The sequence below is a fragment of the Balaenoptera acutorostrata genome, chromosome 15 (assembly GCF_949987535.1).
Source record: "Balaenoptera acutorostrata chromosome 15, mBalAcu1.1, whole genome shotgun sequence".
Classification (NCBI taxonomy): domain Eukaryota; kingdom Metazoa; phylum Chordata; class Mammalia; order Artiodactyla; family Balaenopteridae; genus Balaenoptera; species Balaenoptera acutorostrata.
In genome coordinates, this window is record NC_080078.1 from 41222720 (window position 1) to 41248026 (window position 25307).

At 44.4% G+C, this 25307-nt stretch overlaps 1 protein-coding gene across 3 annotated transcripts in view; it reads left to right on the forward strand.

Moving 5' to 3' along the window:
* Positions 1 to 24687, forward strand: part of SEC23B (SEC23 homolog B, COPII coat complex component) — a 38033-nt gene extending 13346 nt beyond the window's left edge. For 2 of the 3 annotated variants that reach the window (XM_007191894.2, XM_007191895.3), the window contains exons 11-20: positions 582 to 662; positions 4833 to 4922; positions 5646 to 5752; positions 6872 to 7025; positions 9971 to 10048; positions 12792 to 12953; positions 13791 to 13877; positions 16598 to 16753; positions 17146 to 17211; positions 24209 to 24687. In XM_007191894.2, coding sequence (XP_007191956.1) covers positions 582 to 662; positions 4833 to 4922; positions 5646 to 5752; positions 6872 to 7025; positions 9971 to 10048; positions 12792 to 12953; positions 13791 to 13877; positions 16598 to 16753; positions 17146 to 17211; positions 24209 to 24298 — 1071 coding nt within the window. In that variant the 3' untranslated portion in view covers positions 24299 to 24687. Of the gene's footprint in view, positions 1 to 581; positions 663 to 4832; positions 4923 to 5645; positions 5753 to 6871; positions 7026 to 9970; positions 10049 to 12791; positions 12954 to 13578; positions 13746 to 13790; positions 13878 to 16597; positions 16754 to 17145; positions 17212 to 24208 lie in introns of those variants that run through there. The other variant, XM_007191898.3, reaches the window with a different exon arrangement.
* Positions 24688 to 25307: the final 620 nt, after the last annotated feature.

Sequence of the window (25307 nt, forward strand, 5' to 3'; positions counted from 1 at the left end):
GTTAGAAAATAGGATGGCAAATATTACTTTGCAAATTGGCAATAATCATTAAATCATCTAGGTTAAACTTTAAACAACATTGTCAAATGTTTGAGGTTTTTTTAAAAAGATGAAGAAGGATGGAGTTTGCTGAAATGAATTCAGATTTAAAAATTTGAGTATGTTGGCCTCGTCATTGTGTCGGAGTTCATAAATTAAGTATTTTTAAAGCAACACAAAACAGGATATTCCCTGATTGACGTTTGTAACTAGTTACGACAGGTTTGTGGCACAGGAGAAGAATACAGGAGTATTGGTAGAATTGCTGTCTTCTGTGTGCACGATAATTTCAGAGTTGAGAAGGCAGAACATGCTGCTGCATCTTTGGAACAAAGATAACTCTGTTTCTAAAGGAGGGTTTTATTAAAGTTTTAGTCAGTTCATAGCAGCCCTGGAGAAGCATATACAAGCTTTTGCATGCTAGAATCGCTGTAGGATTTTCCCTTGGTGGAATAATAACCCTGCCGTTTTAGTTGTGTCCTTTGTGAGGGGGTGGTTCTTGGTGATTGTTAACTGTCTGCTCTTATGTAATTCTGCCTCAGACCTCGCGGGAACTGAAGGTTGCCGGAGCCATCGGCCCTTGTGTGTCTCTGAACGTGAAAGGACCGTGTGTGTCAGAAAATGTAAGGAAAACTCCTCCATCACCCTCACCTCCTGTGCCTGGGATTTGACCCCTTAGATGTGTCGGGGCTGAATGACCTTGCATTGTGTCACCTGTTGGTTTGTGTCTGTGGTGAGGGGAGAGGGGTAACTTACTGACACCCACAGCTCTGAGGGGTAGTGTCATTTCTGTCTTTCCATCCATCGGTCTGAACGGTCAGAGAGGTTAAGTGTCTTGCTTAGGGTCAGAGATGACAACGGGGGAGCTAGGTAGGGACCAGGTTCCCCACCCAACTACCCTTGTTTGGGTGGCCGCGCCAGAGAGCCACCAGGCATTGCATCCTGTGCGGCACAGTCCTGCAGGGACAGACCCGTGTGCTTATTGCCCTTGGAAAGGCTCCCTCTGTCTCGCTTCTCAGAGACCGTTTTGAGCTGGTTGGGCAGTGGGTGACACTGGTGCATGCAGACGTCGGTGTTCCTTGAGTGACAGATTTGAGTACGTGGGAACGAAGTTCAGCTCTCACTAGGTGGGGAGATGGCCTTGCTGGTGGCCCACTTCCTCTGATTACACTTGAGCTGCCAAGTGTACACTTCTGGTCCAGTGAGGCCTGTCCAGGGTGGGTCTGGGCTGGGTTGTCACAGTCACGCCCTTCCCTCCCCGTCCTCTTCAACGTGAGGCTGGATGGGAGAGTTGGGCATGGGCTCAGGGTGCAGGTGTGGCCCTGACGAGGTGCTTCATGGCTCCGGGATCCAGCGTCTCTGTCCGGGAAATGAAGGCAGTAATGGGACCTACTGTACAGCACTGTTGGGAGGACTCCACGAGCAGCCCAGGTGAGGCACTTAGAACAGTGCCTGGGACCCAGGACTCCACACTGGGTTTCACCTTTCCCATCGAAGTTTTTGTCCTTATCAGCAATGAGCACTCGTTAGTGACTACTTAGAGTAAGTTTTTATTGAAGTTACCAGAGGCAGGCGGTTTGAGGATATTCCTGTAACCCTCTGGGTGAGGCAGGTTGTTGCCCAAGCCCCTGTGGTGAGTCCCTCGTTACCCCCATGTACTCAGGGACGTGTACTCTTGTTTCTTGGCAGGGCTTTGGGAGGCTCCCCTGTTCCAGCATATTCTCCATAGACTTAATATCTGCCTAAGAAGGTATTATAACTTAGTACAGCTGTTCCAGGATCCAGCAGGGATCAGCCGTGAAATTTTTGGATGGGGGGTGGAGGAGGCAAAGGGGAGGAAAAGTACAGTTTTCAGACACACAGGGAAGTTTTGAGAAGAACGTAATGAGTCTGTATCCCCACCACGTAGAGTTGGTAATCGTTGACATTTTGTCATAATTGCTCTGTCCTCATTTTGGCCACATTTGTGTTATCTACCTGATTTCATCTATTTGCCATATTCTTTCATCATATCAATATTTTGCCTTTGAAAGCGAGTTGCAGACATCTTGACACCTAGTCTGTCAGTGTTTCGGTGTGCATCTTCTGAAGACAAGGGTCTTCTACGTTATTCTCAAACCTGAGAAAACAATGATTTCCTAATATCATATAACATTTAGTCATATTCTTTCCCTAATTTCTCTCCAGATGCCCTTTGCAGCTGTCTTTCCTCTCTAATCACTATTGTATTTCATAATACATATCCTTAGTCTTTCAAAATGTAGGATGGTCTTCCTGTCATTTTATTTATGCTTTTTTGCTTGTTTTGTTTTGTTTGATGATGTTCGTCTGTTGAAGAGACAGTGCCAAGTGCCAGGAGTCTTCTGTAATCGAGTGTCTCCGTATATTTGTTTCTGTGTCTGACTTGTTTTCTGGCCTCGCTGTATTTGCTGTGAAGTGGAGGTTAGATGAATGATTAGATTTGGGTTAAACCTTTCTGTCCCCCATGCTTCCTGAGTGATCTGTGTACCTCGTGCTGAGTTGTGGTGAGGTGATGACTGTCCTTCAATTACAGGGGCCCGTTTCCTTTTTGCCATTAGCAGGAGATCTGTTGAACAAGATTGTAGCACAACATGAGTATGTTGTTTGCCAGCAGCCTTTCACCTGATGTTTTTAGGTTATCCATTGATTATCCTGAATCAGTGTATTTGAATCACAATAAACTGGTGATTTCCTAATTCCATCTTTACAGTTCTTCTGATCAAGGCAGGGTAGATGCTTACATAAGGAATTTGTGTATTAGTGAGAGAATACAATGCTTGTGGGACTCTGGAGGGTTTGTGGCCACGCTTGGGGGTTGGTGCTATAGGGGAGGGAAATTTTTCTTTTTCCTCTACCCATCTTAGTTTCATTGGCTGGGACCCTGCAAATTAGACTGACGAAACACAGCTTAACAGGAGAAAAACAAACAAGTTTATTAATGTGTGCATCACACACATACACAGCACGTACATACTCAGTGATGAGTCACTCAAAGAGGGGGTTAGACATTGGGATTAGTTGCATCTTAACAATAAATGTTCTTTTACAACAAATGTGTAGATAAGTGACAAGACAAAGGAAAGGGACCTTGATCTTCTAGGGGTGGCAAATTGTGGAAGAGTAGACAGATGGGGGAGATGGATGGGAAAGGAAGGTTGTTTTACCAAGAGTTGTTACATAGATTCTTCTGGTGCACCCTCTGGACTGATAAGCATCTAGCGTTGTCTTTGGTGGTTAAGAAGCTCCTGCCTTCCTGGTAGGAGGAGGATAGAGAGTTTTCTTATGTCTGCTTTTTAAAAATTACCTACAGCTTAAAATAATCTTTATGCCAGCCTGGCATATTTTGGGTGATATGCTCTGAATCCCCTTGGTTTGAAATTTTAACAGGTTTCATATTAAAAATGGAGTCAAAAGGTGTGGAGAGAGATTTGAGAGAAGGGATTAGCAAGGCAAGAAAGGGGAGCAGACAGGCTCCTTTTACTTCCTTGCCATTGTTCGTGGGTGCAGCCTTCACTATCCAGCAGATGTTATGTGCCTCTTTTAGAAAAGGCCCTGAAAGGGAAGGTGAACACCTAGGAATCCATCCATCTCATGATCTTGCTTAGGAAAGACTCGTGAAACCCAGGGTGTCCTCCCCAGCCTCCACCGTAGAGCTGTGACTCTTCCCTTTCCCCTCTGACCATCGCCTTCCTGAGATTGCTGGTTCTGTGGCCAGGGACATGGGCTCCTGGCATGGCTTTGTAGAGAGACCGGACTGGTGTCAGCTGTACTCAGCTGACAGTGTACAGTTTGGGTGGATTCAGAGTAACAGAAGAGAGGTATCATGACTCTCTTAATGCATAATTGTGTTACTTTCTAAGGATGGTATCCCATATTATAATGAGGTGTTAAAATGTATAATATTCGCTGTCTCTAGAATGATCAAATGTATGTTTCAGAGTCTAGTGATCTTCTTGGTTAATGGTTCTAGGTATTTGACACCTGCAGACTTTTCTTCTAGATGTCATGCTTAAAACACTGATACCCTTCAAGTTTTAGTGAACTTCTTATTTATCGCTGGGAGCCATTCAGCTAGTCAACACAAAGCAGCCTTCACATGACTAAAATCTCAGTTCTCTTACCAAGAATTTATATGTAGCTTTTGCATAAAGGAAATGGGTTAAAAATTAATATTTAACAGCTAAAGTTCTGTAATTATTTCTTGTTCTAATAATGGTGGAAGAAGTACATAAATCTTTCAAGCTAAGCAGGTAATTCTTTTTCTTTTCAAGTATTTACTTCTTCCCCATCCCTGACTTGATTCTCTCAGTTGACATCAGTGTTATGTATTGTGTGTGTGTGTGTGTGTGTGTGTGCGTGCGTGTGTGTGTGTAGAGATAAAGCTCAACGACGTAATGAATACTGACCAGAGTGCCAATATAAAAAGCCTAATTGTAAAGTACTGTAATAAATGTTAAACTTTATTCTGGTCTGTAATTGTACTTTTTTCAGTGAAATTTAAATTTTCTTTTTTTTTTCCTTTTTTTGGCCGCACTGTGTGGCATGCGGGATCTTAGTTCCCCGACCTGGGATGGGACCTGCGCCCCCTGCAATGAAAGTGCAGAGTCCTAACCACAGGAACACCAGGGAAGTCCCGGAATTTAAATTTTCATTTGGAATGAGATATTCTAAGGGACCTGCCCTTCTCAGAGTCTCAGTGCTTTTCATCAGCAGGTAATCACAGGAGCATCTTTTTTGTTTCATTTCTTTTTAATCCCTCTTCTCTCCCCTAGGAGCTTGGTGTCGGTGGCACGAGTCAGTGGAAAATCTGTGGCCTGGATCCCACATCTACGCTCGGCATCTACTTTGAAGTAGTCAATCAGGTGGGCTGCATTTTTTCATGAATAGTCGCGTCTCAGTGTTGTGTTTTCCTATTTGTTACAGACTGGTGGCCTCCGGTTTCTTTCTCCACAAAGTGATGCTACTTTGGGCTTGTGTTTGGCCTGATCTTAGTCTGACATCATCTTTTTTATTCCTTCCAGGGTTTGGTCAGAGTCAGACAGCAAACTGCTTTTATCACTTTGTTGTTGAACTGATAAGGTCATCAGAAGAGGAATGGCTTTTGCCAGCCATCATAATGTTGGTGAATTTTTGAGTGTGTCAGTTTTTCCCCAGTATTTTATTTTTTAAAATTCAAACGTACAGAACGATAAGTAGAATTGTACAGTGAATACCCAGGTATCAACCACTCAGGTTCTGTAACTAACATTTTGCTCTGTTTGATTTGGTACACATCTAGCCATTCCCCAATTCATTGTGTTTGGATGCATTTCGAAGCAAATTGCAGTCATCAGTGTCTTTCATCCCTAAACCCTTCAACATGTATATCAACTCACGTTCAGTATTTTATTTCCATATGGTTCTCTTTTTTGAGGTAAAAGTTGCAAACAGTGAAATGCCCCGATCTTAAGTGGACCATTCAGAATGCATCAAGAACCTTGCGGTCACTGCCGTGTCGGTCGTCTTAGGACGAGTGCACAGGCTCTGTGACCGCTTGTGTGGGGTCATGCGGTGACAGTAACGGGTGCTGGCCTCTCGTCCTGCAGCACAACGCCCCGATCCCGCAGGGGGGCCGCGGCGCCATCCAGTTCGTCACGCACTATCAGCACTCCAGCACCCAGCGGCGCATCCGCGCGACCACCATCGCCCGCAAGTGAGTGGCCCCGGCTTCCTCTCCGCTGAACCTCTGGCTTTTTGCTATGGAGAGAGAGTCTAACATCTAGTAGTTGATCTCTGTGATTCCGCTGAGTGAATGGTTCTCACCAGCCCTCACTGGCTCATTTGATCAGAGCAGGATGGGGAGGAGGCACTGCCGGCTTAGAAGACTCTCCTTTCAGTAGGAATAAGGTCATTAAAAATTATTTTTCATTATTTATCAAATAAGTGACCCATAAATACACCCTCCTTATAAAAGATTCCAGCAGCACATAATTATGTAAAGAATGGGTCTCTCCCACTCTCCCCAGAGGTAAAATGCTATCACCGTACTGACATGTAACTTCACAATCCCATTTCTGTGCAGTTATAGACCACGTGTGTGTATTATATACATGATGGCTTATGTGAAGATATTCATAAGCTTTTCTCAAGAATGTGTCAAGGACACCTTCCATGGCAGTACATAAAAGCCTCTACCTCATTCATTTTATTTTATTTTATTTTGAAAAAAAAGTTTTTGGAAGTATAGTTGATTTACAATATTATAGTAGTTTTAGGTGTATCATATAATGGTTTGAAACTTTTATAGATTATAGTCCATTTAAAGTTATTATAAAATGTTGGCTATATTCTCTGTGCTGTACAGTATATTCTTGTAACTTATTTATTTTATACATAATAGTTTTTACCTCTTATGCCCCTCCCCCCTTCCCTCTCCCCACTGGTAACCACTAATTTGTTCTCTATATCTGTGAGTCTGTTTCTGTTTTGTTATATTCGTTTGTTTCATTTTTTAGATTCCACATATAAGTGGTAACACAGAGTATTTAGTATGTGTCTTTCTCTGTCTGACTTATTTCACTAAGCATAATATCCTCCAGGTCCATCCATGTTGTTGCAAACGGCAGAATTGCATTCTTTTTCATGGCTGAGTAATATTCCTGTGTGTGTGTGTGTGTGTGTGTGTGTGTGTGTGTGTAAATACAGGAACAGATTATGTGTGTGTGCACACACACACACACCCTCGTCATGTACCCATGTCTGTGTCTTACTGGAGAGCCGGCTCTCGGGCCTCTCCCACATGCAAGCGCAGCACTCACTCTGGAATGGTCAGTTGGGCAGATGCACAGAGTCAGCTCAAACACATCGAAGCAGCGTTTGACCAGGAGGCTGCAGCAGTCCTGATGGCGCGGCTGGGAGTGTTCCGAGCAGAGTCGGAGGAGGGGCCGGATGTGCTCCGGTGGCTGGACCGGCAGCTCATCCGACTGGTAAGCTGGGGCCAGTGGTACTACGTTCAGTCTTGGTCTCTGCTCTACTTTTGAGAGAACTGTCGTTTAAACCTATTATTTTATACAGCCAGTAAATAAGAATTTTATCAGTGGCTTACCTCATGCCAAACACCAGACGTCCTGAGAATGATGTAAAAGAAGTGTTAAATACGCATCTTCCCCCAAGCGCTCACGTTACAGTTGGGAAGAAGCACCACACACAGGCCATTTAGGTAATGGTACAAATCTGAGTGTGTTGAGGGCTGACCTAGATGAGTCCCTGTGAATCTTGTGGTTCTCTGTTTTCCCTCTAGATCGTGGAGGGTTTGGGGGGAAGTAGGGGTCCATGGCCCAGTGAGTGTGAGGAGAGCCCTGATGTGTCATTCGGGGTCTAATGAGGAGAGAGAAGCCACGCGGTAATTTAAACGGGGGAAGTGTTATATAAAGAATTAGTGTCACAACAGGGGATTAGAATAATGAGGGATTGGCTAGTAAGAGGTAAAGAGAAGTCTGAAGGATACAGGATAGTAGATCCGAGGGGTGCTACTTCCAGGCTGAGGTAGAGCACCCCAGTAAGACCCGCATCCCCGCAGGGCTGACGGAGCCCCAGGTGGGGCAGGGCCATGGCTCATTGGGTCTCTCAGAGCAGAGACGTTGCCGTGGTGCCTGCTGGAGGGACTTAGTAGAAATTCACCCTCTGTGGCGCCGAGAAAACCGTTCACCAGGAGGCGTCTCAGCAGGGGCGCATGGGGCTGGGGGGCTGCAGGCGCCAGTGCTGCCTGAAGATGCTGCAACCGTCTGCTGACCAAGCCTAATGTAGTGCCCTGGCAGGGGAAAAATATTTAAGGGCCCCAGATCCATTTCACAGCTGGTGAAAAGGGTAAGTTTGGAGCCATGAGGCAATAAATCAATAATTGAGATACCTTATGATCTTACCGTTTGGAAATTCACAGCACGTGTTAGTGATCAAAGGTCCTGAAAAGCACAGTAACAAAACTTATGTAACTTTGTTTAGCCCTATGTGTGCCCCTGCTGTCCCACAGAATCATTTTTTCAGGGAATGCCAGCATTGCAAACATAATGTGAAATTGAGCAGAGGGTCCAAGTGGTTGGTGAAGGCTTCTGGTGGGAAGTGAGCCTTGAGTCAAGCCTTTTTAAAGAGAGTAGAAGGCAAGGCTTGCCAAGTGGAGGGCCCAGCACCCACAAGCCTGTGGGGTGTAGCTGGGCATTCAGTTTATGCTGGGGACGCTGGAGAGGCCGCTGTCACGGGTGGCCAGCGACTACGGTAGGGGAGCGGCAGTGCAGGTGCAGGTCGCTTGAGCAGTGCCTTGCCTGTAAAGTGATGTCTCTGCCTGGGTGTTAGAGAGAGAGGAAGGGTTAAGTGTGGTTCTTAGGTAGGGGCGTGAGAGCAGCATGACGCTGTGTTCACACTGCCCGTCCCTGTGTAAGATAAATCGGAGGGTGAAAGGGCTGCTGTTACGGAGGCCAGTGGAGGATTTCGCTGGCTCCAGGGAGCTGAGACCAAGGAGGCGGTGGTTCAGTTGAAGGGGAGAGAAGCTTTGGAATCAGGCTGTATGCCGAGAGAAGAATTGACCAAACTTGGTCGAACTAAACGTGGAATCAAAAATGAAAAAAATCAACGCTAACTCAAGTTCTTTTTTTTTTTTTTTTAATTTTTATTTATTTATTTATTTTTGGCTGTGTTGGGTCTTCGTTTCTGTGCAATGGCTTTCTCTAGTTGCGGCAAGTGGGGGCCGCTCTTCATCACAGTGCGCGGGCCTCTCACTATCGCATCCTCTCGCGGAGCACAGGCTCCAGACGTGCAGGCTCAGTAATTGTGGCTCACGGGCCTAGTTGCTCCGCGGCATGTGGGATCTTCCCAGACCAGGGCTTGAACCTGTGTCCCCTGCATTGGCAGGCAGATTCTCAACCACTGCGCCACCAGGGAAGCCCAACGCTAACTCAAGTTTTAAGTGTGGGCAACTGCAAGAATGATGGAGCAGTGGGAAACAGGAAAGGAGAGCAGCTGTGAGGGGGAGGGAGGGGAATCCCCTTTTCTAATGTACTAGTTTATTTTGAATGTGAACTTGCATGTCCAAGGAAAGCCACCCTGTAGTTAGGATAGGTCCTGACAGGAGCTCGGGTCGGAGGTCAGCACTGCATGTGGGGGAGGGATTTGGGTGACTCTGGCCTGGCCTTCATGTCATTTGTAGCCAAGGCAGGGAGGATGGGAGCAGAGGGCCAAGAACTAACCTCGGAGGAACCCACCGCCGGCAGGAGGAGGTAGGGAGACGGGCTCTCGGATGAGGCAAAGAAGATAAGTCGGAGAGGTGACAGGATGTAGGAAGGCGCTGCTGCGGCGGCTGAAGGAGAGGGGTCAGGAGGTTCGGGGAGTCACGTGGCTCGTGGTGGCAGGGAGTTGAGGAAGGTGAGGTCTGTGCAAGGCTGCGGTTGGAAGAGGTTCACTCCCAGAGATGAGCTCTCTTTAGACGGTGAGCATCTGACTCCCTGGTGAAATGAAGTGTGTGACATGAAGAGGAAATAAAGGCAGGAAGAGAAAATGTTCAGGGATTTGCCTGTGAGAGGAGAAAGAAAATGGAATTGTAGAATAATAGAACATTAGGCCTGTCTGTAACTGCTAGGATATCAGAGCCCTGGAGGATTTTCTTATGGAAGAGGCGCCTGAGAAGGCTTCTCTAGCCCCTCGCTGTCGGAGCGGCCTCGGCCGGCATCGCCTGGGAGCTGCTTAGAACGTGGGGCCTTCAGCCCCCACACCCCAGATCTGCATTTAACACCCCCTGGGTGTTGGGGGGCTGGGCTGGAACTTGGGCAGGCAGGGGCGGAGCTGAGAGTGGGGCATGGCCCTCCTACTCCAGGGAGTTTTCAGGTGACACTAAAGTTTTTTGTGTGATTTTTTGTTTTTTTTTTCTATTTTCTCTCAATAGTGTCAGAAGTTTGGACAGTATACCAAAGAAGACCCCTCATCTTTTAGGTTATCAGATTCCTTCTCTCTGTATCCTCAGGTAAGTAATATATGTTTTTTAAAATAACTAAAGAAGAAAGTGATAGAAATAAAACTCGCTGCTCTCGGGGTCAAGTCAGGACTCCGTGTGTTTTGAGACTCCATTTGGAGGTGATGAAGGTTGTTCAGTTCAAGGCCAGACAGTGCCTGAGCCCCACGGAAGAGGCAGGTGACACGCAGAGAGCAGGTGCACAGACTGGGGAGAAGGCAAAACAGGATTGTTGCTGCGAGGCCACGACACGACCTCTGATTTGTAGAAGTTCTGGGTGGATGGTCACCCGTGAACATGAACGCAGCAAAATGAGACCGCAGTTACCATGGTAGACGTTGGTGACGTGTTTGTAGTGGCTGTGCTGTGTCGTGACTGTGAAGACCCACACGTGGGGGGGACCAGGTGTGTGGAACCGTTCGGAGCAGGGAGGGGGTGGTGGAGCGAGGCGCCGCAGGTGGGGGTCTGGGTGCTGCCTTTTCTGAGCCTCCACCCTTGTCTGGAAGTGTGGCAGCTGGGGCTCAGCTCCGCTCCAGGGGCGACGCTGGCTGACCCCGTGTCCGCCGCGGGCCAGGCACCCATTTGGCTTGGCGGCCAGGAGCCAGCTCTGCAGCTGGGCCCGGGGTGTGTGGGTCGGGCCCCTCACAGGTGCAGCTTCCCCAGAACTGGAGGCAGACTCAACCTTTTTCCCCTTGTCCCTCAAGGATGCCTTAATGAGGAATAAGTAGGAAGAAGCAAACTCTCAATCTTAAGTGAACTTGTTAGGACTTTGGTACTCCATCGGGTATTACCTTTTTGAATACTCGATTTGGCAAGTGGACGCAGGCTTCAGTCATGAACTTGTACAGCTTGGAGTCTTAGGGCTAAAGGAGTGGGGCTTCAGAGGTCACCTCACTGGACGCTCAGCCCAGGGTAGGGCTCTGCAGTCCCCGCGTGTGCCTGTCTGTCCTGTGCCCGAGCAGTTGAGGCTGGACGGCGCTGTGGAAAGAGGCCGGGCCTGGCCAGGGTCAGGGCTGAACCGGGTTCCAGTGCTGGCTGTGTTGCTGCCGGTCTTGGATGAGGTCCTGAACCTCTTCAGAAGGATGGAGTTGGTCTGGGAAGTGGCATGCAGTCTTTCTAAAGCTGGGGAATCTTTTCTTCAAGAGGAGCCTCGCAACAACCAGCACAGAGAGCAGACAGACGTGGTGACCCGCACCCCTGGGCCCCGAGGATCCGCTAAGGCTCGGAGGGCAGTTTGAAAACCACCAAATTTAGATGATTTCTTAGGTTCCTTCTGTTGAAGCGTCTAGCATAGAGGTCCAGAGCCAGGCAGCCTGGAGCAGAGGCCGGCTCTGCCGCTCAGTGGCGAGGGGTCTTAGGCACGTTGCCTGCCCCTCGGTCTCCTTGCCTGTGAACTAGGGGTGGTAAGAGAGCTTTCCTCGTGGCTTGTCGGGGGGACTTGATCATTCTTGTCCAATGCTCTGTGCCCTGCACGTAGGATGTGCTGAATGTCAGCCTGGGTCATTATTTAGGAACCTACAATTCATTATATTCAAAAGCTTCTCAGGAAGCTTTGTTTCTTTGTTTTATTTTTGTCTGCGTTGGGTCTTCAGAGCTGTGCGCGGGCTTTCTCTAGTTGCGGTGAGCGGGGGCTACTCTTTGTTGCGGTGCGCGGGCTTCTCATTGCAGTGGCTTCTCTTGTTGCGGAGCACAGGCTCTAGGCGCGTGGGCTCAGCAGTTGTGGCTCGCAGGCTCTAGGTGCACGGGCTCAGTAGTTGTGGCTCGTGGGCTCTAGGCGCGCAGGCTCAGTAGTTGTGGCGCATGGGCTTAGTTGCTCCACGGCATATGGGATCTTCCTGGACCAGGGATCAAACCCGTGTCCCCTGCATTAGCAGGCGGATTCTTAACCACTGCACCACCAGGAAAGTCCCTCTCAGGAAGCTTTGTACTTCTCAAGGCAGGTCGTTTTCATCTTCTGGCAGCTCTTTAGCGTGAGCTAACAGCTGCTCTCCCACCCCTGCTCCTTGGGGGCTGGAAGGAATGCATCTCTGTCTGCAGTGGCGACTCCTGGCCTTTTCTCCCTTGAGCTCCTCACTCCCAGCGCTCTGCCTATGTCTCAGCACTCTGGCCTCTCCTGTGCTGTCACTGTGCCTGGCGTCCCTCCCCTGCCTCTGGCTTCTTCTCACACGTCTTTTAGGCCCCAGTGGCTTTGGGGACGCTCCTGCTGCACCTCACCCCCACCCCATCGTACCAGGACTTTCCTGCGCTGGGGCCCTGAGTGTGCCTTTTCCCCACTGGACTGTGACCTCTTCAGAGCAGAAACCCTGCTCTGCGACCTGGCCTGGTGACTCCAGAAAGCAGTGCTTCTTTGCCTTGCCTCTTTCATGCAGGAGCTTTGACACGCCCAGAGGGCCCCCTCTTTTTCTAAAAATTATGTTTATTTCTAATTGTAGTGAAAACCCCATAACATAAAATTGACCACCTTAATCGTTTTTAAGTGTGCAGTGTGGTGTAGTGTTACGTATGTCTGATTGTTGAGCAGGGAATCTCGAGAACTTTCTCATCTCATGAACCTGAACTCTGTACCGTTAAACAGCAGCTCTCCCCTCCCTCCTCCCTGGCCCCCGGGGCTGCCACTCCACTCTGGTTCATTGAACCCAGAGGCCTTTTTCCTAAGGGCTGGGTTCTCCTGTTTCCAGGGCGGGGGCAGGTCTACTCTCTGGGTGTCTAGGAAGGTGACAGCTGTGTGCATTTGTCTTTTTCTCTGTAAATGCAGTTCATGTTCCATCTGAGGAGGTCTCCATTTCTTCAAGTCTTCAACAACAGCCCTGATGAGTCGTCGTATTATCGACACCACTTTGCCCGACAGGACCTAACCCAGTCCCTCATCATGATCCAGCCCATCCTCTACTCCTATTCCTTCCACGGGCCTCCAGAGGTAAGGGCCGCTGTGAGTGCTTCTCCCACAGTCGGAATCACCTAATACAGACTGTTTTTTCTAGCACGTTTACTCTTAGAGCAAAACTGTAAAAAAGAAAACTTTGACTCTTTATAGTAATTTAACATTATTTCTGAGTGTTAAAAAAATGTGCATAGGAAAAAGTCATAGGACGTGTAAAATTAGAAAACAATTTAAATGTTCAATAGCAGGAAAATTAAGTAATCTAAGAAATAATTCACAAAGTTTATGTAACATAATAAGGTAAATCCTTATGTTAAATAAAAAAGTAGAAACTTTTCTAAATTATGACTTTTTAAAAGCCTGCAAGAATTAAAAACTATAAGGAAATAAACCAAAATTTCAATATTTGTTGTTCTTGAGTAGAAATTTTCAAATTTTGCTAAATGAATGTAAGTTTAAGTTACTTTTCTTATTGAAATAAAAGTCATAGTCAAATGTATTTTGTAGTAAACTCTAAAATTTGTATCAAAGGATGTTCTTTTTCATGTAGGCATTGGAGTTCTCTGTCATCTACAGCAGTAGATTTGAGAGAAATATGTCTCTGATAGAATATATTTCTAGCACAAAACTGAGAAAATTTGGAATTATTTCTGGTTCCTAGAGCAAAAGATAAAGTTCATCTCACTTCCCAGTTGATGAGGGATTATCTGGAGCCTGTTTTTTCTACCAAGTTGAAATCTAGAACTGCCTAGTCAGGGAGCAGAATGTGGGGATTTGGCACGAAGAGGAGACCCTCCCTGCTGGGTGTGGGGTTGGCAGGTGGCCGTGTGGACACCGCGAGAAGACCCGTGCCATCTCTCCCTTTCGCTTCAGCCTGTGCTCCTGGACAGTAGCAGCATTCTAGCTGACAGAATTTTGCTGATGGACACATTCTTCCAAATTGTCATTTATCTTGGTGAGGTAAGATGAAGTTAATTTCTTTCTTACTATCATTTTTTACTAATTTAGCTTTTTATGACATTTGAAAAAAGAATTTGGGCTTAGAAAACCCACAGTTTATTATAATGAGTATAGTGTCTTTTATGCTAGTGAATAAAAATTTTTTTTCAGGTCCCTGAAAAAAGGGGGTATTTGTATATTTAGTAATTTTAATATTACTTGCTATAAGTAAACGTCAGGTTGTCCTTTTATTTTTTTTAATTTTTATGCAGCTTTTTTTTTTGGCCATGCTGCAAGGCTTGCGGGATCTTAGTTCCCCGATCAGGGATTGAACCTGTGCCCTCGGCAGTGAAAGCGTGGAGACCTAACCACCAGGGAATTCCCTAATTTTTTATACACTTTTTAAAGGTTACTTTTCTCATGTTGTACAACACATCCTTGAGCCAGTCGTTTGTACCTCCCACTCCCCCACCTGTATATACACTGCACCCCACTCCACAAACCACTCATTTGTTCTCTATACCTGTGAGTCTGCTTCTTTTTTGTTACATCACTAGTTGTATTTTTCAGATTCCACATGTAAGTGATATCATGCAGTATTTGTCTTTGTCTGACTTATTTCACTTAGCAGAATACCCTCTAGGTCCATCCATGTTGCTGCAGATGGCAGAATTTCATTCTTTTTTATGGCTGAGTAGTATTCCATTGTATATATCTACCATGTTTTCTTTATCCATTCATCTGTTGATGGACACTTAGGTTGCTTCCATATCTTGGCAATTATAAATAATGCCGCTATGAAAATTGGGGTGCATGTGTCTTTTCGAATTAGTGGTTTTGTTTTTTACAGATATATACCCAGGAGAGTAGAATTGCTGGGTCTTATGGTAGTTCTATTTCTAGTTTTTTGAGAAACCTCCATACTGTTTTTCAGGTGGTCCTTTTAAAATCACTATGATTTATTGCTTTCTGAGTTGTCAGGCAAGATCAGTTTACTTTTCGTCAGTAAACTTTTTATATTCACACTGTCCTTTCAGAGTTATGTTAGAGTCACTAGTAAATACTGCTAGGTTTGGGACTAGAGTTTTTCTCTCAGGTAATGTGGCCCGGTGAACCTTATGCCAGGTCTGTGGATCCCTAGGATGGCTATGGATGGTGTTCAGGGCAGCATGCATTTCTTTCTCAAAGAGGTTCATGCCCTAAGGAAACGAATGGCTCCTCAGGAGAAAATCCTTTAACTGAGTGTTATATTCAGGGATATATTCTCTTTTTTGTCTATTGTACATTTTTTACCTTCAGTACATTGCTTTGGCAACTGACTTGACTTCCTGGTGTCTGTACATTAGAAGTGATTTCAGATGTCCTGAAAAGATGTAAATCGTGTTTCAGCATTCTTTAATGCCCTAGAAAGAAATGGTTTTTCTAATACTAACAGGCATTTTATAACTTTAAACTATTTTCAGCATATTAACAGCCACTCTGCTAGCCACTTGCCCATAGGTGCCAGGTCATCAGTAGTGGTCCTAGACTTAAGGCTGGGTGACCGACCAGCTGCTGTTCCCACTGATTCCTTCAGGAGCTTCCTGTGTCTTCAGCTCATCCCTTATAGACATCTCTGACTACAGCCGCTATCCTGTTCCTTCACACATTGATTGAGCACCTTCTGTGTGCAAGGGATAGGTTCTAAAGATGAAGGCAGATGACCTCGCTCTCGCCCTTTGAAAGTCCTAAGCCTTCTGATTGCGGGGGTTCTTATGAACTCTTGGACCCAAGCAAGCCGATGGGCATTCCCTCCACGCCACCAGCCAGTCAGAAATTAAGACCTGGGAAACGGCGCTGGCGCGGTGGGGGAGGTGAGAGCAGGCTGGTCTCCTGACAGCAGTTCTGTTTCCGGAGCACATTCCTCACTTGTTACGTCTTCTTACTCCATTTTCTCTCTCCATTGCTTTCTTTTTTAGTATCCCCCGAATAACGTGTGAAAGCACTTCCGTTTAGTTATAAAGATATATTAATCAGTCAGTGAGTATTTCTTCATTTCCGGCGTGATAAAGGTGTGTTTCCTAGCACAGTTGCTGATGGGAATGAAAGAAGGATTGAGACACCATGTTTAGTTGGGGAGACAGTCTTTCCTTTCCACACTTTGGTGTATTGCCTTCTGCTTGTTGCCTAATTAACACCCATGCTTTGATTCTTACAGTTTATCTCCACCACCAAGAGGCCCGGGGCCCCGGGGGGAGCAGGGGTTGGGGTGGAGTTGGTCCCACCCGCCCATGGCACTGCCGAGCCCCGGAGGAGGGCGTGAGATGTGTGCCACCAGGAAAGAGAAGGGACAGTGGAGTCTGTATAGGAAGCCAGCAAACCCCGTTCCCTGCCAGGGGTGGTGAGGACGTGAGGGCTAGACCGAGCGATAGCTGGGGAGGTGGAGGGCAGGGGAGCCCAGGGCTCCTTGGGGCACCTGATCCGGGGTGTTTGTCAGTACAGTTAGAAAGGGGAGGGGAGGTGTGGTGGGCACGGACATTTCCGGCAGGACGGTGTAGGCGGGGGTGTCGTGGACGCAGTGCTCGGCTTACTCATGCTCCTGGTCAGATCCACATGGCTCCCCTCGGACACTCGTCTCCCTCGACAGAAGACTTTGTCACTGGAAACAAGTTCCGGGTGGGACGTTAGAATGTCAGGGGCGTCAGAGAAGGCTGTCATCACAGCATCTCCACGGTAGTTTTGATTCCTTTGTTTTGGCGTAGACCATAGCCCAGTGGCAGAAAGCGGGCTACCAGGACATGCCAGAGTACGAAAACTTCAAGCACCTTCTGCAGGCGCCCCTGGACGATGCTCAGGAGATCCTGCACGCGCGCTTCCCCATGCCGCGGTACGTCAGCACGGAGCACGGAGGCAGCCAGGTGAGCGAGCCCAGCCCGGCCCTGGTGCTCTGTTGGCTTTATGATGCGTTCTCGTGGCTGTAAATCCAAACTGCCTGGTTCGTATCTTATATGGTGACATAAATTGACATATAGGTCAGCTTCCAAATATGACTTCTTTTTAAATGAGTGGTCAAAATATGTTGGTGTAAAGTAGAGGATTGCCGGAATGAAATACACTCCATGTTTCAGGAACCCTAATAAATGGAGAGGCTTTGGGCTTAAACTAAAGAAAAACTAAAGAAATGGATTCCTACGTGGTAAAAAATTTCTAATTTAACAAAAAAAATGTAAAAACTTTTTTTCTATTACACTAATATTAATGCCACTTTTAACCTTTAAATCTAAATCTCTCTCTCTTTTTTTTTTTAAAGGCTCGATTCCTTTTGTCCAAAGTGAATCCATCTCAGACACACAATAACCTGTATGCTTGGGGACAGGTGAGTAATTGTCAGGTATTTGAGTAGGAGGCCAGGCTGCTTTTTTAAAAACTTGTTTTTAAATTCTACAAATTGGGGAATTCCTTGGTGGTCCAGTGGTTAGGACTCGGCGCTTTCACTGCCGGGGCCCGGATTCGATCCCTGGATGGGGAACTAAGATCCTGCAAGCTGCACGGTGCGGCCAAAAAAAAAAAAAGAAAAGATAAATAAATAAATTCTACAAATTTATTGAATTGAATCCCTTTTGGCCCAGAGACAGAGTAACTTGGGTATTTTGCTGGGAAGAAAACTTTGAATAATACAGTAATCCCCCTTATCCATATTTTCGCTTTATAAGGTTTCAGTTACCTGAGGTCAGCTGTGGTCAGAAAATTCCAGAAGTAATTCATTAGTTTTGAATTACACACCATTCTGAGTAGCCTGGTGAAATCTCGCACCTTCCCGCTCCCTCCCACCTGGGGAGTGCGTTATCTTTGTCCAGTGTTTCCACACTGTATATGCCAATATTAATTAGCACCTGTGCAGGAAAACCTTAGTACTTGCAGGGTTCTGTTCTGCCTGTGGTTTGAGGCAGCCACTGGGGTCTGGGAAGCTGCCCACCCTGGATAAGGGGGGACTAGGGACTTCTGTGTAGGCTGGGGGTGGGGACATGCCCTGTGTGGATCCCCTTCTGCAGTACACAGCGGAGTCTGACAGGTTCAGGCCAGAGGACAGAATGCTGAACTGTGGCCTCCACGTGCTTCCCTCGGAGACACAGTGGCATTGCCCAGAGTCCCCACACTTCTGTCTCCCCCAGGAGTGCAGGGCAAACACATGGACTCACGCTCACCATTCTTTCTGCCTCCTCTTCACTTTTTAGCTCCAATTTCCTTCTTTATCTAATTATTCCCAGCATTTATGTCTCCCTCAAATGAGTCTTTTCTTTCATTCTGTTTTCTTATAACATTTTTTGGGAGGTAATGGTAAATTTATATGCAGTTGTATGAAACAATACAGAGAGATCCCCTTTGCTCTTTACCCAGTTCCCCCCCCCACCCCCCCCCACCGGTGGTAACATCTTGCAAAATTGTAATACAGTATCATAACCAGACATTAAGATATGGATTTCCACCAGCACAAGGATCTCTCATGTTGCCCTTTTATAGTTATGCTCACTTCTCTCCTGGTCTCCTGTTTTCTGTTTCTATAATTCTGTCATAAAAAAGTTAACATGTGTTACATACCCAGGGAACTGTATTCAATATCTTGTAATAATCCATAATGGAAAAGAATATGAAAAAGAATATATGTATGTATGTATAGCTGAATCACTTTGCTGTACACCAGAAACTAACACAACGTTGTAAATCAGCTATACTTCAATTTTAAAAAAACAGTTACATATATGAAACCACATGGTATGTAAACTTTTGGGATTGGCTTTCTTCCCTCAGCATACTTATCTAGAGATTCATTTAAGTGTCAAATTTATAGGTAATTTGTTCCTTTTTATTTGCCGAGTAGTATTCTGTGGTATAGACATACTGCATTTTATTTAATCATTCACCCATTGAAGGACAGCTGGGTTGTTTACAGTTTCTTTTTTTTTTTTTTTGGCTGTGTTGGGTCTTCATTGCTGTGCGCAGGCTTCTCATTGTGGTGGCTTCTCTTGTTGTGGAGCATGGGCTCTAGATGCGTGGACTCAGTAGTTGTGGCTCGCAGGCTCTAGAGCACAGGCTCAGTAGTTGTGACGCACGGGCTTAGTTGCTCTGCGGCATGTGGGATCTTCCAGGACCAGGGCTCGAACCCCTGTCGCCTACAAGGCAGATTCTGAACCACTGTGCCACCAGGGAAGCCCTTGTACAGGTTTCTTATAAACTATTTTTTTTTTTTTTTTTGGCCATGCTGCACAGCTTGTGGGATCTTAGTTCCCCGACAAGGGATTGAACCTGGGCCCTCGGCAGTGAGAGCACCAAGTCCTAAGCACTGGACCACCAGGGAATTCCCTGAACATTTATTAAATCTACTTTTATTTCTTTCATCAGTGTTGTGTATTTTCACTTTCTTTTTTTTTTTTTGAGTGATTGTGAATGGTACTGTACTTTTAATTTCAGTGTCCAGTTGTTCATTGCTAGTACAGATCTTCCTCAGCTTGTGATGCGATTGCATCCCAATAAATCCATCCATCATAACTTGAAAATGCGTTTAATACACCTAACCTACCGAATATCATACCTTAGCCTGTCCTACCTTAAATATGCTCAGAACACTTAGATTAGACTACAGTTGGGCAAAATCATCTAACACAAACCGTATTTTATAATGAAGTGTTGAATATCTCATGTAACTTATTGAATGCTGTACTGAAAGTGAAAAACAGAATGGTTGTGAGTGTCTTGGTTGTTGACCCATATGATCAGTGTGGCTGGGAGCCACCCAGTATCACGGGGGAGGATCGTGCTGCATGTTGGTAGCCTAGGAAAAGACCACAATTCAAAATGTGTATGGTTTCTACTGAATGAGTACTGCTTTTATACCATCATAAAGTCAAAAAATCATAAGTCAGCAACCATCTATATATAGAAATAAAGTTATTTTTGTATACTTGTCTAATATCCTGTGACATTCCTGAGTCACTTATTACTTTGGAAGTTTTTTGGTAGATTCCTTGAGATTTTTTACAGACAGTCATGTCTTCTGCAAGTAGGGACAGTTCATTTCTTCCTTTCCAATCTGAATACTTATTGTTTCCTTTTGTTGTTCTGTTGTCTATTTTCAATGTCATTTATATCTGCTCTAATCTTTATTTTCTTCCTTCTGCTTGCTTTAGGTTTATTTCCTTCATTTTCTAGGTTCTTGAGGTAGGAGTTTAGATTATTGACATGAGACTTTTCTCTTCTTCAGTGTATGCATTTAGTGCTCTTAATTCCCTTTGCAGTACTTACTGCTTTTGCTGTGTCCCACAGGTTTTGATTATGTTGTATTTTCATTTTCATTCAATTTGATATATTTTTTAAAAATTTCTCTTGAGGGTTCTTCTTTGACTCTTGGATTATTTAGAAGTATTGCTTAGTTTCCACAGATTTTCTTGTTGCCTTTAGTTAATTGATTTCTATTTTGATTCCATTGTGGTTAGAGGATATACTTTGTATTATTTCAACTTTTAAAAATTTGTTGAAGTTTGTTTTATGGCCCAGGATATGGTCTGACTTGGCATATGTTCCATGGTCACTTGAATAGGCATTTTGCTATTGTTGGATAAATTGTCCTATAAATGTCAATTAGGTCCTGTTAGTTGATGGTGGTGTTAAGTTCTTATATATTCCTGCTGATTATCTGTATAGTTCTATCCGTTTTTGAGAGAGGATGTTGAGGTTTCCAACTCTTAATGGTGAGTTTGTTTCTCTTTTGTGTTCTGTCAGGTTTTTGTTCACATATTTTTCAGCTCTGTTGTTTGTTGCATACACACTTAGGATTGCCCTTTCTTTTTGGTGGATTGACCCTTTTATCATTGTATGATGTCCCCACTATCTCTGGTAATTTTGTTTGCACTACTATCTACTTTATCCGGCCTTTATAAAGCCCACACTTATCTTTCTTTTATTCTTTTTATTTATTATGCAAAAATATTAATGTTTGCATGATATACCTCTTTCCATCCTTTAACTTTCAACCTGCTTCTATCATATATTTTTTTAATCTACTCTGCTAAACTCATAATAAATTTGCTTATTTGGACCATTTATATTTAATGTAGTTACTGATATGTTAGGGCTTATTAAGTCTGCCATTTTATTTTTTCGTTTTCTGTGCTTTTCATTTCTCTGTTTTCTTTTTCCTTCCTTCCTGTGGGTTACTTGAACATTCCTTATAATTCCATTTTAACTTGTTCACAGTGTTTTTTTTTAGTATATCTCTTTTTGTAGCATTTTTTAGCAGTTATTCCTGGTTGCTCTAGATATTAGAGCATTACATTACATTATGTGTACCTAGCTTATCATGGTCTACTGGTGTTATCTTTTTTACCAGTTCAAATGAAGTATTAGAAAACCTACCCCCGCCTCACTTCATGTCCCTTTACCCTCTCCCATTTATGATATAATTGTGTTAAATGTTTCCTCTGTGTGCATCAGACAGTGTTACAGTTTTTCTTCAGCCATAATTTATAAATCTAAGAAAAGATGGAAAACCTATTATTTTTATCTGTAGTTTTGCTTACTGTGTCCTTTATTCCTTCTTAATACTCCAGAGTTTCTTCTTTTATCTTTTCCTTTCTGTTTAGAAATCTTCCTTTAGCAATTCTTTTCGGGGTAAGTCTTCTGGTGATAGACTCTTAGTTTTCCTTCATTTGAGAATCTCTTGATTTCCTCTTCAATCCTGAACAATATTTCCTCTGGATATAGGATTCTGGTGACAGTCCTTTTTCTTAGGCAGTTGAAAAATATTGATAAAATGTAATCTTTCTCTGGCCGCTTTCAAAATTTTTTCTTTGTTAGTTTCAAATGTTGAAATACCATATGTTTTTGTGTGAATTTCTCTGAATTTATCCTATTTGGAATTTGCCCAACTTCTTGATTCTGTATATTTATGCCACTTGCCAAACTTGGATAGTTTTCAGTCATTAGTTTCTACAATACTTTTTCAGCCTGCCTTGCCTTTCTTTCTCTTTGGGACCTCAGTGAAGCAAATGTTAGATCATTTGTAGTTCCACAGCTCAGTTGGATACTTTCTTTTATTTTTATCTTCCAGTTTATTGACTCTTTTCTCTGTTCCCTTTCTGCTGTTGCATTCAAACTTTTTATATGTTACTGTATTTTTTAGTTATAAAATGTTCATTTGGAGTTTCTTTGTCTTATATTTCTTTTGTGACGCTTTATGTTTTCATTTGTTTCAAGTGTGTTCCTAATTGCTCCTTGAAGCATTTTTATCATGGCTGCTTTAGTCTTTGTCAGGTAATTCTAACACTGTTGTCAACTCAGTGTTAATACCTGTTGACTGTCTTTTTTCTCATTCATTTTGAGATCTTGACTCTTAGTATAACAAGTGATTTTTTATTGATACGTGGACATTTTCGTATTTATTATGAGACTCTGGATCGATTTAAACCTGTTTTGGCTGGCTTTTTGTCACACTGCTCTGGCAGGGAAGGGGGTGGTACATTGTTTCATTTCTGCCAGGTGAGACAGGAGTTCAGGTTTTCCATTGGCCTCTGTTGACACCTGAGGTGGAGGGCGACTTTTTGTTACTGTGTGTGGGGACAGGAGTTCCAGCTCCCCACCTGGTTCCCATTGATTCTGTTGTGGAGGTGGCCTTGTAACTGGTGGGTGATGGTGAAAGTGCTTTCTCTGCACTAAGCCTTCTCTGATACCACCCCAGTGGGTGGGGCGCGGACGTCTTATTACTACCAGGTGTGGGGTAGAAGTCCAGGCTCCCTGTATGGTCTCTGCGGACACCATGGGTGCAGGGAGACTTCTTACTGGCCGGCAGGGATGAAATTCCTGGCTCCATACTTGGCCTTTTCTGATACCACCCTGGTGGGATTGTTGGGACCCTCAGTACTGCCATGTGAGGGTGCAAGTCTACACTATCCACTCAGCCTTTTCTGTCTTGCCAGGCTGCCCTCATCTTTTGCTAGAGAAAGTGGGCTCTTTTTGTTGTAGTTTTTGTCTGTGCTCAATAACTGTTGCCAGCTTTTTCAGCTCCAAGTCTGGTGTGCATGCATGAGGCAAAAAGGAAGCCCTGGGAACTGGCCACTGTGTGGTTCCCTGCATCCCAGGGTCGCTAGTTAATCTGCTGTCTTTTCACCACCTTTCAAAGTCTTCTTATGTTTGTTTTATATAAAACATCCAGGGTTTTTAGTTGTACTTAGTTGAAGGAATGAGGAAAAGTACATCTACTCTTTCTTCCCAGAGAAATCCTTTTATAAAACTTTAATCATGCTTATACTTTTCTAATTATAACAGTAGTACCGTTTCATTTTTAGAAGGCTAGTATATGTAAAAAAAAAATTTAGAAAGAAAGTTTAAATTACATAGAATGCTACTAGCTAGAGTTAAGTACTTCTGGCTTCTTTCTAGTTAATATAAAAGGTATATATCATGTATATCTGTGTGTGTGTGCGTGTGTGTGCATATGTATATATTTTTTTTAACAAATTGGAATCTTTTTAGAAATCAAGGTTTCTATTCAATACTTTTTCCCTTAACGTTAATTGAATCATAAGCATTTCTTGATAGTGCAGAAATCCATCTGTTTAGTGGATACTGATTCACCTCATTGAGAATACGCTGTTACCAAGCTTCTGTTGTAAGCAGATCATTTAAGAGCATCAGGCTGGTTGCGGCAGGGTGGTGGGGAAGATGAGAGATGGGGCGTGTGGGCCCCCAGGAGTTCATGCCTGCTGGGAGCCAGACCGTGGATGAGTCATCAGAACTACACAGGGGGTTAAAGTAGAAGGGCGTATGCTCAAAACTGTCTGTAGTGGCAGGAATGGCCTGATATGAGTGGATCAGGGAAGGGTTTTGTGAGGAAATTATGCTTTAGTTGAAAAGATTAGCTAGGCAGGGCTTCCCTGGTGGCGCAGCGGTTGAGAGTCTGCCTGCCAATGCAGGGGACACGGGTTCGAGCCCTGGTCTGGGAAGATCCCACATGCCACGGAGCAGCTGGGCCCGTGAGCCACAACTACTGAGCCTGCGCGTCTGGAGCCTGTGCTCCGCAACAAGAGAGGACGCGATAGTGAGAGGCCCGCGCACCACGATGAAGAGTGGCCCCCGCTCGCCGCAACTAGAGAAAGCCCTCGCACAGAAACGAAGACCCAACACAGCCAAAAATAAACATAAAAATAAATAAATTAAAAAAAAAAAGATTAGCTAGGCAGAGGATGGGGCTGTGTGGCAGGAGTGCTCTTGGCAGACGGACAGCACTTGCTGATTTTGTGAGGGGAAGGGTCCTTAATAACGCATGAATTCCAACCAGCTTCTAAGAGACCTGCCAGTAAACCTTTTTCATTAAACTTCAGGAAACAGGAGCGCCCATCCTGACTGATGACGTCAGCCTGCAGGTGTTCATGGACCATTTGAAGAAGCTGGCTGTCTCCAGTGCCTGCTGAGCTGAGGACATGAGAAGGAAATGGAAGAAGACACTGTCACACTGTGCTCACAGTTGTTTATAAAGGCTTAATGTTCCTTTTAAGTTTCTGCTGCATTTTAATAAATAATCAAAAGAAGTGTTATGTAACTCTTTAGATTTTATTTTAATTTGTTTGTATTCCTTATCTGTGCCCTTTTCTTTACACCATAAAATTATAAGGTCATAAACGTTTTGGTACCGGTAGATTTTTATATGCTTTTTGTATCCTAACTTTTTAGAGTCTGTATAAAATCAGAGCTAATGTATTTTGGCAGCTTGCTTACATGAAAATCATAATGATCAGAAAGGAAATAAATCTGGATGAAGAAGCACTGGTTAAAATAATGCTAATACAAATTTGATTTCTGAGGTCTCTGTGTAAGTCTGTGTGTTTTAAGTAAATTCCCCAAGAGGTAATTCCTGAAATTAATCTTCATTTACTGTCCAAATATTAACAGACAAGGAAAAGTAAGAAATATGTGAAACTTTATTGAGGCAGAGTGGTCTGAGTGGCACTGTTCCTACCTCACCTGAGACACAGAGAACAGATTGCTGGTCACCAGTGGGGAAGGGGTGGGGGAGGGTGAGATGGGTGAAGGGGGTCAACTGTATGGTGCTGGGTGGTGGTGGGCACACTGCAGTGCATACAGAAGTTGAATTATAATGTACACATGAAACATACAGTGTTATAAACCAATGTTACCTCAATTAATAAATTCCAGCTTATTCTACTCAGTGGAGTTCATCCTTGTTTAGAGGTTATATCCCCTTTTAACATGGGCCAATTGCTAGGACAACTGTCATCCAGGAATTTCTTTTGTTTGGACTCCTAGGTTAGTTCCAGTTTTCCTTTTATCTCATAAGTCATTTTGCTGCCTTAAGTGACTGTTTTTAAAAAGAGCATACAAGAGATAATTCACAGAACCTGTTCTGTCTCCATACCTGACAGCTTTACTGAGTATAAAATCTAGGCCCAAAATAATTTTATC